Here is a 17,079-nt window from a genome sequence, read left to right on the forward strand (position 1 = left end):
ACAGTCCCCGGGCGTCCTCACCCCGGACCTGTGTCCAGCATTGATCAGAAACTTATCTTTGAAACACTCTGTTCTCTTGGCCTCTGGGGTGTGAATCTCTCTGTGTCCTCCTGTGTACTGGGCACTTGACATTTCTCATCATCCAGATTTCTAAAAACAAGACTTGGAATGGCCTAGCGTTCAGTCCTTTCTTCTCTAATATGTGTATCAAGTGTTGGGTAACTCACTATGCATGTGAGGAATAGAGGTCAATATGCCCAATATGCTTGGCTTCTGTGATGACACATCTTTATTTTTACTGTAACACAGTCAGCTTACAGCAGACAATACTCATTTATTTAGTTAGTTTTGGCTTTGTTATTTTTGGGGGGGTTGTTTTATTGATTTTTTTTGAGACAGGGTTTCTCTGTGTAACACTCCTGGCTCTCCTGGAACTAACTCTTGTAGCCCAGGCTGGCCTCAGACTCACAGAGATTTGCCTGCATCTGCTTCCAGAGTGTTGGGATTAAAGGTGTGTGCCACCACTGCCCAGCACATCTTCTTTATTTATTTTCTAATTTTAAAGACTTAAAACTTACTGAACTCAGAGGTCATAAACTCAGTGAAAACAAAACAAAAACAAAAACAAACCTGTTAAATACAGTGCTATTGTAGCTGACACGGTCTGCCTGTCTCTGCTCCTACCCCAGCTCTGGGGTAACAGAAGCCCTCCTCTGTCTTCCTCATTTTTATGTGTGTGTGCTGAGATCGGAACTAGGTCCTCCATGCTCACGTCAGACCCTTTATGACCTGAACTATCTCCAGCCCTGATTTGTATTATTTTAATGAACAAATAAGTGGCATTTAGTGTGATCTTGTGCCCCCCCTTTTTCATTCAGGCAGTGAATGGAAAACCAGGTATGAGACCCAGATGGAGCTGAATGACCAATTGGAAAAGCAAATCGTGTCTCTGAAAGAGAAAATGGAAAAGGTCCGTGGAAATCCTTCAGGTACAGAAGCTGCAATCCCCGTGTGTGGAGGAGCTGTGGAGGAGCCATGAACAATACTAATTGTTGGTTTTGCTCTTTTGCAGACAGACTATCTTCCATTCGTGTCTATGAAAGAATGCCAGTGGTAAGTACAGGGTGACTAGTTGAAAAGAACCATGGAGTGGCATCCAGAATTGTAAAGACTGATGCAAAACCTGAATAAATCTCAGGGGAGCTGGACAGGGAACAAGGCCTCAGGCTAGCTCAGCCCTTAAACCCTGGGCTAGGACAGAATACAGGGTAAAATACTAGGCTTGCTGGGAACTTGAAGACAACTGCCTCACACCATCTGAAGAAGCCTGTTGACCACCAAGTACCATCTTTTACATATCTTAAATGTGTTCCTCTGTTTCCACATTAACTCAAAACATATAGACAGGGCTGTATATACAAAAACATACACAGATACATAAGTACACACAAAATCAGCAAAGCAACCAAGATTGCCCTATGATGACAGAAAACTTGACTGGGCCTTCTTCTCAATGTTGCCCTAACATCCTTTCCCATTTTATCCTTCACATTCACATATTTTATCCTTTGTAGAGTGTGTGTGCTTTTCTACTCATGTGAATTTTTTCCTTGAAAAAGTAGAAATGCTCCAAGACATGACGCACACTCGGCTCTTGCTGCTGAGGGACAGACATTCCTCAGAGCCCATGCTGAACTTTTACTTGAAAATTAACCAGACAAAAGCATAGTGGTATGCTGGGGGACAAGGTACTTTGTGTGGGGGGAATATTAATATGATACTTAGCTGAATTTGTAGGATTCGGTATTGTAATGGTATTCGTCTTTAATTAAATGTACAAGGTACAAAATGAATTTACTATTCTTTATCCCAGTCTCAAGATACCAAGTGAGATAAAGCCAAATGTCCCTTATAGCAGCAGGTGACACTGAGTGCAGACAGGCAGGCCACCCTGCCTAAGATGGAGCCAGTCTTACCTTACCCTCTGGCATTCCTCCACAGTCTAACTGCTCGTCAGAACTGACAAGCTTGCATTGAGCAGCTCCAGACAGAGCACTGTGTGCACTCACAGATTTCTGGGGACCTGGGGACATACGAATGCTTTTCATTGAGTAACTGCCATCCCTTAGTGAACAATACAGAGAAATCTCACATTTTTTCGTTCATGACAAATCGAGGGGAAAGTAGTGTTTGCCTACATTTCTGTTATCTCTGACCTGGAAATACTCATGCCTTGGAAGGTAAGGAAAGCATCCTTCCCTCCTCTTTCTGAAATGGGAAAAGCCAGGTTTTTCTCCTCTGTGGCAGCTCATGTCGCCCTCTTGTGTCACTTTTAGATATGACTGCTACAGCTATTGTAAGTGCCCTTCCTCAGTTACAGGTAGACTTTGAATAGGACCTGTAAAATACTTCCTACAGAAGCAAATTCTTTGGTCACCTGCTTCTTCGTGCCTGGAACCTGCCTTCAGAAAGAGTCTGTAGTTCACATAACAAACATTTAATGTTTATGTCTTCTTAGTAACAGTAGTTTGCTGAGCAGCAGGCATTGGGGATCTAGCAACAAGGAACAAGGCAGAGTCTTGTTCATGACAGTATCTCCCCAAGGACTGAGCAGCAAACACTGACTTCGGAGTGCTGTTGATCAAGTCCCAAGATCACAAGAGGATGGAAGGCATTGGATTCCATGCAACTGGAATTGTAGGCAGTTGTGAGCCTCCTGGTGTGGAACTAAAAGTGTGATGTACACGATCACAGAGCCCTTTTAACCACCAAGCCTCTCTCCAGCCCCAGTTTCAGACTCCATCTCTGTAGTGGATCGTCAGTTTTAGGTACATCTCCTGCAGACATACTCATGAACTTGGTGTCTCTATTGTTGGTTGCTTGTGAACTCTTGATTTCTGGACTCTTTGAGGGTCTTTTGAGGGATCTACCACCCAGCTCCCAAATAAATCACACACAGAGGCTTATTCTTAGTTATGAGCGCCCAGCCTTAGCTTGGCTTATTTCTAGCCAGCTTTTCTTATATTAACCTTACTTTTCCTCTTACTCTGTGGCTGGCTGGCTGGGTGACTGAGTGGCTGGCTCCTGATGTCCCCCTCTCCTAGTTTTCTCACTGCTCCTCCTGCTTAGTTTCTCATTCTATTTATGCTCTCTGCCCCCGCCTCTTCTTGCTCCTGCCTCACTATTGGCCATTCAGCTCTTTATTAGACCATCAGGTGTTTCAGACAGGCAAAGAATCACAGCTTCACGGAGTTAAACAAATGCAGCATAAACAAAAGACACTCATCTGAAAATAATATTCTACCACAGATGTCAGTTAGTTTGAACGCTAAGTTGGTTTCTACAGGCCTATTGACGCCCAAATTTACATTTTGTATAAAGTATATTAAGTTGATGCGACAAGTGTATCATAAAAAGATTAATGAATTGATCTTGGATTCTGGTAGGCCTGTGATCAATGCATGCATCCCCCAATTTGCACTCTCCCAAAGAGCAAAACAGTTTACTTGTAGGCAGGCACATGGCTTCAAACCAGAGAGAAAAGATGACAATGTGATTTGTGTGTGTGTGTGTGTGTGTGTGTGTGTGTGTGTGTGTGTGTGTGTGTATGTATCAGAATTTCCCACAAGGGGGCACTTGTAATCTCACAGTGAAGATTTTTTTCTCAGAGCTAGTGTTGTTTGTGGCTGCCATTAACTAAGTAGGTTAACTAAGTCCTATTGTCATTTTTCTCTCTTAAAACATCCCATGCGATGTTCTAACTTGTAGCTACCCACCCCTGCCTATTATTGCTGTGGTTTATTTCTTTAGCACAGCAATTAACATTAGTTTTGATGGGGGAAAAAAAAGAGGTTGCTGGTAGAACTTCCTTTCTGTCCTGATTGGTACATATTATACCAACTGGTCAGGGAGACGGCTGGGTTCCTAAGACCTGACCATGACCCTAAAACATGTTCTAGCAGTCAGGTTACTGTGGGGGAAACCTCAAGGCAGGAGTTTTGGAAATACAGGGTTCCTGGGTTGTTGCACTGCATCCTGTTAATGAGCAAGATCTGAAGCCTGAGACCCGACAAAATTCTTGGGAGCTCTTGTGAAGCCTCCGTCCCACAGTGGGAGGAGAGCAAATGAGGTAGGACACTGTTGAAGGCCACTCTGTGGAGGCAGATGAGTGTCCAGGCCAGGTGGATCTGTTATGTGAAGGATAGCGTCCTGATAGGGATAACAGGAATCCCAGAACTGTGACAGTGCCTCTGGAGAGGACCCTGAGGATGCCGCTGCAGCTCCTCCTGCACCTCATAGGCAAGAGAGTGGCCTCATCATCAGTGGCTTGGAGCCCATGTTACTAGGAAACTAGTGGTTTTGACAGATTTACATGATGCATTTTAATCATACATTTCTGTAACTCTTTAATATGGATAGTGTTATTGATCTTAGTCACCGTGATCTGCTTCATCTCCTCTTTTGGGGAGAGGAACCTTCAGTTATTTCTCTCTGTGGATGCCTGGTGTCTGGTAGTTTACACCAGTGTATAAAACAGACAGGGAGCGTACAGTTGGCAGAAGATTTGGAGTCTTGGCCTGTACCACATTGTTGCAGTGGCAGCAGTTGTGTGACAACTTCAGTGTGTGTGACCCAAGAACTATCTTACCTGGGTCCTGGTTCCATTGATCACTCACACATATTTGGTCAAACTATGTGACCCCTGTGGCTGTGGTTTTCTCCACATCAAAAAGAAAGACACGCTGTCTCATGACTCAAACCAAAGGAAGTCATCTATGGAAAATACATACATTCTGATTTCTCTTCAGACTTTATAAGCTTTTTACCTTTCACTAGGAACTTGCATGCAGAGGCACAATTCTGAGTCTTAGTCCAATTTGGGACAACAGGTGTAATTTTGGAATAAACCAAGAAGGTATTTAATGTAACTCACAGAACAGAGTTCAATAAACATGATGATTACTTTACGTATTATTGTTGTTACTTTAAAAATGCCAAGTGCAGCTCATGAAATCAGTCACATGTGGCTGTAGCAGTCATTCTCGGGTGAACATTTTAATGAATATTTTTTAATTGTTGCTTAGCATTACAAGTACATAAAATTCACTGTTCATATTTTCAGGAATCTCTAAACATATTACTTAAACAACTAGAAAAAGAAAAAAGGAGTCTTGAAAATCAAGTGAAAGACTACGCGCTTAAACTCGAGCAGGAATCCAAGGTTGGTTTAACTCCATGTGTAGCAATGTTCTTGAAGCTGCAACTTGGTTCTAGTATTTTCTATAAACTGATTTCACAATCATGAAGTTTTTGTAAAACTGTTTTATGTGATATAAAAAGTAAGAGACATAAAGCCAGACTCGGTAATGAACTGGTAGTGTGGCTATCCCTGTCTCATGCAGGATTTACCTGTTTGTATCTTTTAATAGGCGTACCACAGGACCAACAACGAGCGCCGGACGTACATCGCAGAAATGTCTCAGGTAGCTCTTCTAGTTGCAAATTCTAAAAGTTTCCTCTGGCTATAAACCTTTTGTTTTTACATTTTTGTTTATTTGGCAGAGAAACAAATGTTGGAATTAAGAAAGGAAACAGACTGGGTTTTTTAAATATGGAAAGTGGAGAGGAAAAGACATAACTTTTATAAAGAGGTGAAACAGTCTCCTCAGTTGAAAGACAAGTTTGTGTAGTTTGATTGTAATAACCAGGATGCAGATAAACTGATAACCTTCAGGTGTCATAAAGTTCCAGTCATGTCACTTCCTAACTGTTGGTGGTGGGTCTGAGCTACAGGCCAAGCACGGCTATCAGTGGAAATTGATCAATACAATGTGTGTCTGACTCTTAATAGCTGCCATTTGACTTTAGTTTCATCTGTGACACTGGTAGCATCACAGAGGTCATGCTTTTCATCACCAGCATTGTGACTTGGGTTTCCTAATGGCTTTAAATATCATCTTCATCTTAATGCTTTATAACATCCACCACATTGTTCAGCTCTCTCTCTCTCTCTCTCACACACACACACACAGGCATGCGTGCATACACACATGTACACATTGGCTCATGCACACACACATGCATGCACATACACACAAACACACAAGCATGCACATATGTGTGCACGGACACACACGAATGCGTGCACACACATACACACACACAGAAACCTACACAGACACAAACATGCATGCATGCATGCATACACACACATGTGCGCACAAACACACACATACTCATATACACATACAAACATACACACAAGCACACACATGTGCATGAGTACACAGGAATGCATGTGTGCACATACACATATACACATGCACACACACACGACATAAACACACACATACAAACACATACACGACACACATAACACAAACACACACACAAATATACACACATGCATACATGCACACATACACCTTGATAATGGATGCTTGTATGCATATTTAATTTATATTAAATTTATTTTGCTATGTGTTTTAAGATTAGAGCATGCATTCACTCTTCAGTAAATATTACCCATGCAGGAGCATCTGGATATCAGATGGATGTGTGAATCTGAGGAAGATATTCTAGATTGGAAAGGGAAATTTAGAAATTGTTGGCACATAGATGGTAATTGCAGACATGTGAAGGAATGAGATACAGTAGGGACCATGTGTGAGGGACATAGATCTGAAGAGCGCGCGCACACACACACACACACACACACACACACACACACACACACACGTGAGAGTAGGCCACTTGCTGTCTTCTGTTGCCCTCTGCATCACGACCCTGAGATAGTCTTCCTCTTCCTCTGGCTGGAAGCTTACCATATCAGTTAGGCTGTGTTAAAAAGCTCTGGGGGTCTGCTCCTCTCCTCTTTCCAGCTAAACTGCAGGTGGGTAGAGCCATGTCTGGGTTTTTGCTTGGATGCTGGGGATTTGAACCGAAGTCTTCAGGTTTGCAATCTCTGAGCCTTTAGGTCCTGAGATATCCCCCCAGCCCCTACTTGCTGTGTGATCTTTCTGGACCTTAACTTCTTTCCTTCCCTTGAGGAAGGATCTAATAGCATCAATCGTCCAGTCTGATGGAATACTTTAAGAAAGAGCCTTGTGTGTGAAGAGCAGAGTAAAATGTCTGACACATCAGAGGCTCCAAGCTCCAGGGACTGGAGGATGCTACCTTCCCATTCTTTCCCGATCTTTGGAGGCTCTTGCTCTGTGATGGGGTTTCTATTTGCCTTCTGGTCTCTCATAGTGAACACATGTGTTTGCTTTGCTCAACCATATGTCCCTTTGGAGGTCATATAGAATGCCCGTCACCTTATTTTTTTTTACCACAAAGACTATCAGTGTTTAGAAGCATTTTCACAACTGATAATAAAAAGCCCATGACCAGAACAAAGTTCATTCATATAAAACACCTTTGAAGCTTTGACTAAGGTTAAAAGTGAAAGTCTTTGCCTCTGAAACATCCATTTACCTTTATTTATCCCCCCCCCAAATCACTTAGGCTGACTAATCCTCCTCATTGTGCAGACTCATTGAATGTACAATCAAAGCCAACAGCTTTCTAGTAAGCTGTTAATCCTGTCCCCAGTATAAATGTTAATGAGGATTTCACTCTAGAATGAATTGTTCATCTTTATTATTAAAGGTGGTTTGGGCCATGTGCAGACTGCAGGGCCTGGGAAGGTTAATGGGTGAGTTTTGTTCTTCCCACACTGAATGCATAAATAATTGATCCCGTGGGAACTGTGTTTGCCCAGTCTGTTGTGGATACGTCTGTAGTGCTCCTGCTGGCTGTCTCATTCTCCATCCGCTGTGCTCATCACCTGTGTTGGTCTCTGCTCTCCTTGTCTCACCTTCCTGTGATCTCTACGGGAAGAATTTAGACAGATAAAGAGAGCAGTGTAGAGGACAGGCATGGCTTATTGCACAGTAAATGCATTCTCAAGCGGTGTCAGCAGACAATGGACAGAAACCCAGAGCCTGACCTACACACTAGGCAGCCATTATACTATTTTTCTAAGATCTCCAGGACAAGCAGCTTTTCCTGAGGGACTTTGTCCTGTCCAGGTGATTGACAGGCCTGTTTGGTTCTCTGTTTAGAGGAGGAAGCAATGGTATGTCTTTGTTCTTTATCAGAAAGCCTCCTGTCATAGAGCATCCTATAAAGGGTTAGGAAACCTTCAGCCAGGTTTAGTTAGTTCTTCATTCATGAGCTCAGGCCAAAGATGTGACTTGGGTTCCTTTTCTAGCCAATAATTAAAGTCTGTTTTAGTTCTTGGTTTCAAGTTGTTGACTGTGAGGGAGGGTCCAACTCCTGTGCCTTTCAAGTGTGCTAATATCTAAACTGTAACTTCACAACCAGGATGGATGTGTTTTGATTTAAACTGGCTCCCCATAAACAGGTCTTCCACTAACACTGTATAGAGGCCCTGCTTCACCAGGACTCACAGATGCAGAAATTATCAAAGAGTGCATGCAGCAGGACTGCCTTTCCAGAGTGCTATGACACCTGATAAACTAAAGTCTTGGTGTTTGTTCTGTTGACACTGAATTTTAGCAAAGGGTATGAGAGTGTTAGATAGAAATGCTTTTGGTTTCAGATAAAAGACCAAGTCTCTGTCCAGAAATTCTAAATTCTTTTATTTTACGTGTGTGTGTGTGTGTTGCATCTAGCTCGTGTGTGGTATATTCATAAAAGAATATATGAGTACAAGTGGAAGCCAGAGGGGCCACCAGGTATCCCAGTCTACTTTAACGTGATAGGACCTCTCACTGATCCCATTAAGCTGGTAACTGTGGGATCTTCACTGACAGCATTGGGTAGGTTCCCTACTGTTGACATGATATCTTGTGTGACACTCCTGGCCCCTCAGATGCTGTTGTCTTTGATTTTTATCACTGAGTTTATTCTTTCCAGTATTGCCCTTGATGGATGAATTCATTCATTCAAGGCTTCAGTAGCCACCCAGAAGTTGATCAGCCTCCAGTGTTCTTGAATTGCCTAAGGCATCCATTTGCCTACGCTGGAAAAATTACAAAATAGATGTAATGGAAGTACTATAGTACCTTTCTGCTTTCTCACTAAATATATTATTCCTTGCCTTTTCTGCCTTGCTCCATGTTTTATGTATGTTTAATGTCTACCACAGAAATTCCTAGTGGTCCATACACACGAGTGATTGGTTTTCATAATTTTTTCCCCTGCATTTAAATTAAAAATCACATGGACTATGGGACCAAGGGAGAGTTTGTGCAGAAACTTAAAAGGTGGATCCTATTAGAAAATTGATGAACTTCCTTCCTGTCACTCTTAGCCTCTTCTGCACATGCTAAGAAACATATTTGTAAAAGAAATTGACTGAAAATGGGTGGCTTTAGCCCAGAAATAAGTTGGAAAGTAAGAAAATAAACATGTTGTTTTTGTATTTCAGGTTTCTGGCTTAAATCAAGTTTCTAAAAGGCAACAGACGGACCCGCTGCCTAGAATGAAAGAGAATCTGGTGAAAACGTACGTCTAGGTAGATCTCCCCGCACTAACTAATTATACTGGCACTCAAGCGGCATTCATGCAACAGGTGTCCTTTATATTTTGGAAGCTGAAATTCTAGATTTTACAGCAATATGTAAAAATGCACATGTAAGAGACTCCAGAGAAGCGAGTGGCCTCACACTCCATACACATGAGATATGAGCTCCCAGAAGCACTGTTAGTCTCCACACTAGGTGACATGTTAACCAAAGGCAGCACAGAACAGAGAGATTTAAAACTACACTAATAACATAACAGAAACAATTAGTGTCTGCCTTGACCTTTTCAGAGAGGAAACATGCTTGTTGCTATGGACACGGTACAGTTTAAACTACCCATCCCATGTAAACGAAGCCACTTTATGATGAAGAACAAAGGAACTTTTAGGTATTTCTAAGGCTTTATATACGAGTGAACTTTCCAGGTCCAGTAGAAAATATGAAATCACCAGATTCTTGCCTATATAACCTTATCCCCCATGTGTAGGAGCATATTCACATAGAAACTGAAAAATTAAACCAAGATGTAAGTTAGTTACAAATTAATCCTGTCCAGCCATGGTCAAGACAAGAGGTACTCAAGGGATATGTAATAAGACAGGTTTCTTTGGTAAAGATTAATGATGTAGCCCAATTTTGCTCAATTCTCAGATAGATAGATTGAAGTATATTTTTTCATTAATAATCATTACTTACTTAAATTGCAATTAATTATCTTTACACACTTTCATCATGGAATTATAATGTACTTTAAATAGTAAAATTTGACAAAAGACCTCCATGGAAAAAGAATCAAACCGCTGTGTCTGATTTTGCCAGGACCATCTTGGTGGTAAAAGACTCAATGATAGGTTCTAGAACTCGGGACATATTTGTGCTTGAGCTAGAATGTGTCACAGAGAAAAGATACAATTAAAGTCCACAAGGGGAAGGGCTCCTGGAATAAAGACTTTGAGAACTAGGTGCCAGCTTGTGAAATTCTGTCTAAGCAGGCATTTAGTCTTTCCAAGAATGAGTTACAGTGGCACATTAACAGCACACAAGGCTTTCATCTCCTGGGGAGGTTCACTGGCTGCATAGCATCCAAGGTTTCTATTGGCCAGGGTCACCCATCTACCTAACTCCTACTACCATTCTAGATCCCAAGAAGATAAGCAGGTGTGACTGACAGTGTAGGCACAGGATGGCATTGCTACACCGAGGGCAAGGCTTTATTTACTAGGACAGGGAACTGTTAGCACCAGGTGCCTCATGGGCAATCTTTCCCGGGGATAGTTATTCCCAGCTGCTATCTCATCTGTTCTCTGTACAACCACCTTACGTAACTACCTTTTAATTTTTACCTTTAATCCACATCTCTTTTTAAAGTATACTACTGCTAATACTTTGAGATTTTCTTTGATACTGAAAAGGTACTCGGAAAGCTAACCCAAGCCTTATTCACACCACATTATTGTGCAGATCCATAAGCATCTCCAGATGGTGACTGTGAGGACACTTTGGATTTTCACTGAATACTCTTGAGGTTGGCTGTATTAGAGAGTATACTCTGAAATCATGTCATAACCAGCCTGAGGGTCCTGCTTCCTGCCAGAACTCATCAGGTTTGGTTGAAGGATGTTCAAGATCACCAAGGTGCCCAGCCCCACCTGCCCTCTTGTGGAGCAGTGGCCATACACTATGCTTCCATCTGCTTGTTTGGGGCCCCTGATACATAGGTCTGAGCTGAGCCTGAGGTGCTGGTGTAGGAGGTGGATGCCATGGGCCGGGACCTCTCTCATTCAGTTGCCTCACAACCTTCAGAGCTGCTAATTCCCACCAAGATCCATCCTGTCTCTGATTAATCTGAATGTTGGAGAGACTCTCCACTGTAGGTTGCTGCTTAAGAATCTCTGAAAGGATTACTGAGCTGATGAGAGGTCAAGCACCCAAGTGGACTAATACGGCCTTCGCTGTCTGTAACTCTCAGCCACCCTCAGACCCCACCCAATAGGGACATCTCTATCTTTTGGAGTAGGTATATGAATACACATATGTAGTTGAGACTGCCTTAAAATATTGTCTCTGAGTTACTGACCTGACCACTGATTGTGATATCCTTCTTTTGTTGGTTATTCAAATTTGAGTCATATAACCAACATTGGTGCTAAACCCCTCACAGCAGAGTTGACCGCACATGGCTGATGAACTTAGGAGGAGGTGTAGCACCATCTCTCACCTTCAGGGGAGAGTGGCAACTGACTGTGAGGCACAGCCAGAATTGAACACTGGAGTGGGGGGGGGGCAGGTGGAGTGTGGATTTAGATGGCTGTTTGGGAATGGTGCTTAGTATTCACTTCTATAGATGTCCCTACACCTATCCTGTCTGTCAACAATTCTACTTCTGCATTTACACCGAAAGACCTATATACATGCTTGTCATAGCAGCTTTATCCATGATAGTCAAAGGTGGAAAAATCCTAAAATGTTCATCAGGAAATGGATATTTTTATGTCTATGCATATATGCCATATAAGTAATAGTAATAAAATACTATTTATACAACATTTGGATAATTCTCATAGTCTTCTGTAAAGGAATATATACATGTGTTTCCATTCACATAAAATACAAAGAGGGAGAAGTCAGCGGGTATAGGAACATAGGATGGTCCTTACAAATGGGGCTGAGAATTAGGAAGTACAGGAGGGCCTTCCAATAGGATGGAAGTATTTTATCTATAAGACTGGGGAGAAGTTACTGGAGTGTAAACTTAAGATGCTTCCTGGGTCTTTGAGCTTATAGTCTGCACACTTTCGTACATGCCATGGTTTGGATGATATTTTAAAACTCAAGCGCTATGTCCTTAATGTTTGCTATGTTGACATTCTCATATGTGCTTGTCAACTTGCATCTGTAACACAGAGCCTGAAGTTATTCACTTGTTTTTGAAAAAGGTTAATTTTGCCTTAGTTTGAAAGGCTCTGGTCTAGGGCTGGCTGCCCTCACTGTGCTCTGCCTGTGTCAAGCAGCCCACTAACGGCAGGTGGTACAAGGTGGAGCAAAACTGCCACACACAAGGCAGGGAGAAATGGCGAAGAGGAACGGTGCTTCCCACCGTTGGCTTCAGAGTTATGTTTCCAGTGACCCCGAGACTTTGCACCAGCCCCAGACCCCCACAGATCCCACAGCCTCCCTCCCACTGGTACTGCCAGGGGTCACTTTGCACATGGACCTTTGGGCCACAGCAACATCCATATTAGCAACACCACTGTTTGGACACTGGCTGATGATATTGTTTGACACTTAGCATAAATCAGAGTACCAGAAGAGATCCAGTTAAGAGAAATTGTATTTAAAACATCAATCGCAAAGAGACTCTGCCCAGTTGAATGTTATCAATTATATTCTGACTTCATGAATTGTGACTGTAAATGAACAAGGTATCTCTATCTCACTGAAAGATCTACACTAAGCCCTCTTGCACATAGAGTTTTAAAAGGATTACCAAGATAGTTAAGGGAAATACTCTTTAGATATAGGTTTGAAAGTTACTCCCAAAATTCTACAAAGCTGATAGGTAGCATTGGACTATGATTCATGGATATTAGCCATGAAAATCAGACTTTGCAATGGCGATGGATGCCACAGCAACAACTCGTCCAAGAACCAACTGTGACATTTCTTTTTCTTTGTGATACAGCCTCCTTTTTGTTTTGTTGATGAAAGTTTTATATTGAAGGCACTCAAGGAAGACAGAGCAGTCCTTCATGCTCCTGAATAAAAGCATCTGTGGGACATTAGTTGTGGCTCACTGAGGGACAGATTGTTTGGAGAACTTATTTTTGAGACAAGAAGCAGATATAGGAAATACAGCCATTTGCAACCTTAAGACAATCATTCAATAAACTCTGACAGCATTAAGAAGTTCTAATAGATTCTAGAATGCAGATTCTAGAATATATAACTGATGTTGAAATATTTATAATAAAAGTATAGTGTAAAATAATTTGGTATGGTTATAGATGATTTGTATTTATCAAGTTTTAGTATTTTTATGAATTGTACAATTTTATATTACTTTGATGAGAGTAAAAAATGAAGAAAAATTCCATGATAAGTTAGCTTGTGGAAGTCTCCAAATCAAAATAACAGTATATTCAGTATTATTCCTTTAATAAAGCAAGAAGCATGATGGTTAATGAAGGTTTGCACTGACTGGTTTTGGAGCAGACAGAAAATCAGTTTTCCTCTACCGCGTATCCAATGTGCCTTTATATGAGTAATCACTCTCAGACTCGGTTTACCCCCCTGTAAAATGGGGGTAAAACCTATAAAGGATAATTGATAGGAGAATTAGAAGGTTTTGAAAAACTTCTGACTTGATAAATATTTTCAAATTTTATTTCTTTCTAATATGTAGTACATTAGTAACTACAAAGAGTAAGCAAAATAAAAAAAGCAACCATTTGTCAAGGGAGGAAAAAAAGTATGACCAGTATTTGAACTTGCAAACAACAACTATGTAACACTGTTATGCTAGAATCATTTCTGTAATACCCAGATATAAAGGGGTTCAGCACAGCTGAACAATATTGTAACCTGAAGCAATCTGCAGTCACACACAGTAAAGCCAAGTAGTTTTTAGTGTACTTTCTAGGTTGAGTAACCATCACTACTGACTCAAGAACATTTCCCCCCTACAACTCCCAAAGCAGTGTCATACCTATTATTAGTCAGTTCTCACACTGTAGCTCTTGGTGGTCACTAACCTTTCTATTTCTGTTAGGTTTTCCTATCATGTCATTTGAGAGTGTGCAGGGTGTGGTTTGCCAGTCTAGCTTTTGTTCTCAAGATCATCCATGTTGAGCACAGTCAGATTTATCATGGTGATTAGCTAGCAACCCAGATTTTTATAGACCATTGCTTATCTAATCCTCGGTTGATGGGGATTTGAATTATTTATACGTTTCTGATAATGTGAATAATGTTGCTATGGATACTATTGACAACGTTTTATATGCACTTTTTATTTATTTGGATACAAAGTAACAGGCTTCCCTGTGGCATTTTTACATATACTTAGATTTGAGTGGTCCCTCCAACCCCCATCCTCTCTCTCTTGCTTCTCTCTGAGCCCTCTGTGTAAGGTGTAAGGTTTCTCCGCCCGCCGCCTGGTCTTGTCCCGCTGCTGTGCCAGCCCCAATTAACACACTGAGACTCTGTATTAGATATAATCCTGTTGGCCCGGTTACTTGTTTCTTATCCGCTAGCTCTGTCTTAATTATTAGCACATTCCTATGTATTTCCACCTGGTCTTACCAGGGAGAGGCGGCTGGCGGTTCTTCCTTCTCCAGACTCTCCCTCTTGGCTCCTCTTACCACTTCCTATTTCCTCCTTACCTCCTAGCCCCTCCTATCTTCCTTTCCTATTGGCCAACAGTGCTTTATTCATTAACCAGTATGAGAAACATATATACAGAATGGCATCTCCCATCATCTCTTTTCTGTCTAAATAAAAAGAACGGTTTTATTTAACCTTAACATAGCAAAATATATAACACAACTGTTATCAAATAAGAATCACAGTTAATATTTAGTCCATTAATATTTAGCAAGATTTGAAGAAAATATTCCATCATCTATCCTATCTTTGTGTCTAAAGTCTAAGTAACTTATCTTTAATACTAAGGAAAACAATAACCATAACTATCTGTCTTCAACTCCATCAAAGACCACAGAAGGATAATATATAAGCTCTAGAAATGACAGAGACATCCCACTTCTGACACCAGATACCGCGGTTAAATAAGGATCAGGATAAACAAATAGGCCGAATAGATATTTATTCAGGGAGAAATAACTTACAACCTAGACAGATGAACACCAGGAAATTCAACCCAATGCTCTCCTGTCTGAGTCACGCCAGCAAGAGAGCTTTTCCCGGCTCTCCCTCTGACTTCCTTCCACAGGTCACTTCCACCCATGGCTCCACCCCCAATGGGCATGGTCAGTGCCACAGAAGGACTATCTCACTACAATTCCCCTTTTAGTCTAAAGAAAAGATTTAGGCTTAATACAAAACTATATACAAAACAGTGAATAACAAGTGTGCTCTAAGAAAAGGAAAATCGAGAATAAAATGGCCTACATACCTCTGTTATAGTCTTCTAACCTCAGAATGCTCCTTTCCACTTTCATTCCCTCCCACTCTTCTCCTTTCAAATGTAAAGGCCTCTGTTTAGTTTCTTGGCATCCACACTATTCCAAGATTAACACACATAAAAATTAGGAGCTGAGATCCATATAGGAGGAGCACGTGGCACTTGTCTTCTAGTCCTGCATTACCTCTTTTAATAGTTTTACATTTTCATCTATGTTTCATTTTCACAGATGTGTGTATGTCCCACGTTTCCACCATTCATCTGTTAATGGACATCTAGCCTGACTCTTGTTTCCTTGCTGCTGTGAACAGGACAGCAGTGAACATAGATATGTGTGTGTATCTCTGTCACAGGGTTAGAGTCCTTTGGTTATGTATCAGAAGTAGCACAGCAGATTCATGTGCTAACTATTTTTAGCCTTTAGAGAAACACCCACATCATTCTCTGTAGTGGCTGTACTAGTTGGTACCTCTACCAACAACAGCATCTTTCCACACATCCTCATCAATGTTTGTTGTCATTAGTTTCCCTGCTGAAAGCCATTCTGACTCGGGTGAGACAGAATCTCACAGTCATTTTCTTTGTATTTCTCAGATGGACAAAGATGTTGGATACCTTTTCAAATTTTTTTAATGCACTATTTTTCTTCTTTTGAGGACCAACTGTTCAGTTCACTGGCCCATTTATTGACTGGCAGTTTTGGGGCTTGGGAGGTTAATATTTGCATTCCTTAGTATATTCTAGATATAAATTCCCTGTCTGAAATATAGCTTTTCAGGACGTCCGCCCTTCTGTGGTTCTCTCCACTCCTCTGGTTGTCTCCTTGCTGTGCACAAGGCTTTTAATTTCCTGTGATCCCATTTGCTGCCGGGTTGCTAGGCAGAAAATCAATACCCGTGGCTGTATGTTGAAGTGCTGCCCTCACCTCTTTTGGTGTTGATTTTTAAGTATGGTGGTTTCAGCATTTCATGTTTTAAACTGAGGCTTTATTGACAGCTTCATTTTTCCTCTGTCATTCAAGCTTTATTGTGTCTGTATCTTTGGTTATTTCTTCTGTTTCATCAAAACTGGATATTTTATAGAAGATCACATAGCCATCTCTCTTCTCCAGGGCTGAAGACTTTGTAACCTTCATTCTGTGGAGTTGGTGTCCTTTCTCATGAGTGGCCACTTCATACTCTGCTGGATTAGCTAAGTGGTTACTTTAGGATTAACAGAAAAATTTAAAGTGCTTGAAACCAATAACTCCCTTCTTTCCTGGGGCCCCAGCATATGTGTTTGGACAGGCTCTCTATACTCAGTCAGGAAAAGCACAGCTCTGCCATCACCTTCACTTCTGCTCTTGGAGTGCCTCAAATATAGCCCAAGGTGAGAGTTTAGGACCTTTTGAAATCTTTCCTGGGA

General features: G+C 41.4%; 1 protein-coding gene across 1 annotated transcript in view; it reads left to right on the plus strand.

The window, feature by feature from the left end:
- The first annotated feature begins 876 nt into the window (after positions 1 to 876).
- Sohlh2 (spermatogenesis and oogenesis specific basic helix-loop-helix 2) overlaps positions 877 to 17,079 on the plus strand; it is a 50,140-nt gene continuing 33,937 nt past the window's right edge. The window contains exons 1-5 of the mRNA XM_051177034.1: positions 877 to 989; positions 1,073 to 1,113; positions 5,123 to 5,221; positions 5,430 to 5,483; positions 9,437 to 9,513. Of these exons, the coding sequence (XP_051032991.1) occupies positions 911 to 989; positions 1,073 to 1,113; positions 5,123 to 5,221; positions 5,430 to 5,483; positions 9,437 to 9,513 (350 nt within the window). The 5' untranslated portion in view covers positions 877 to 910. The remainder of the gene's footprint in view (positions 990 to 1,072; positions 1,114 to 5,122; positions 5,222 to 5,429; positions 5,484 to 9,436; positions 9,514 to 17,079) is intronic.

The sequence above is a fragment of the Phodopus roborovskii genome, unplaced genomic scaffold, assembly GCF_943737965.1.
Source record: "Phodopus roborovskii unplaced genomic scaffold, PHOROB, whole genome shotgun sequence".
NCBI classification, from domain to species: Eukaryota; Metazoa; Chordata; class Mammalia; order Rodentia; family Cricetidae; genus Phodopus; species Phodopus roborovskii.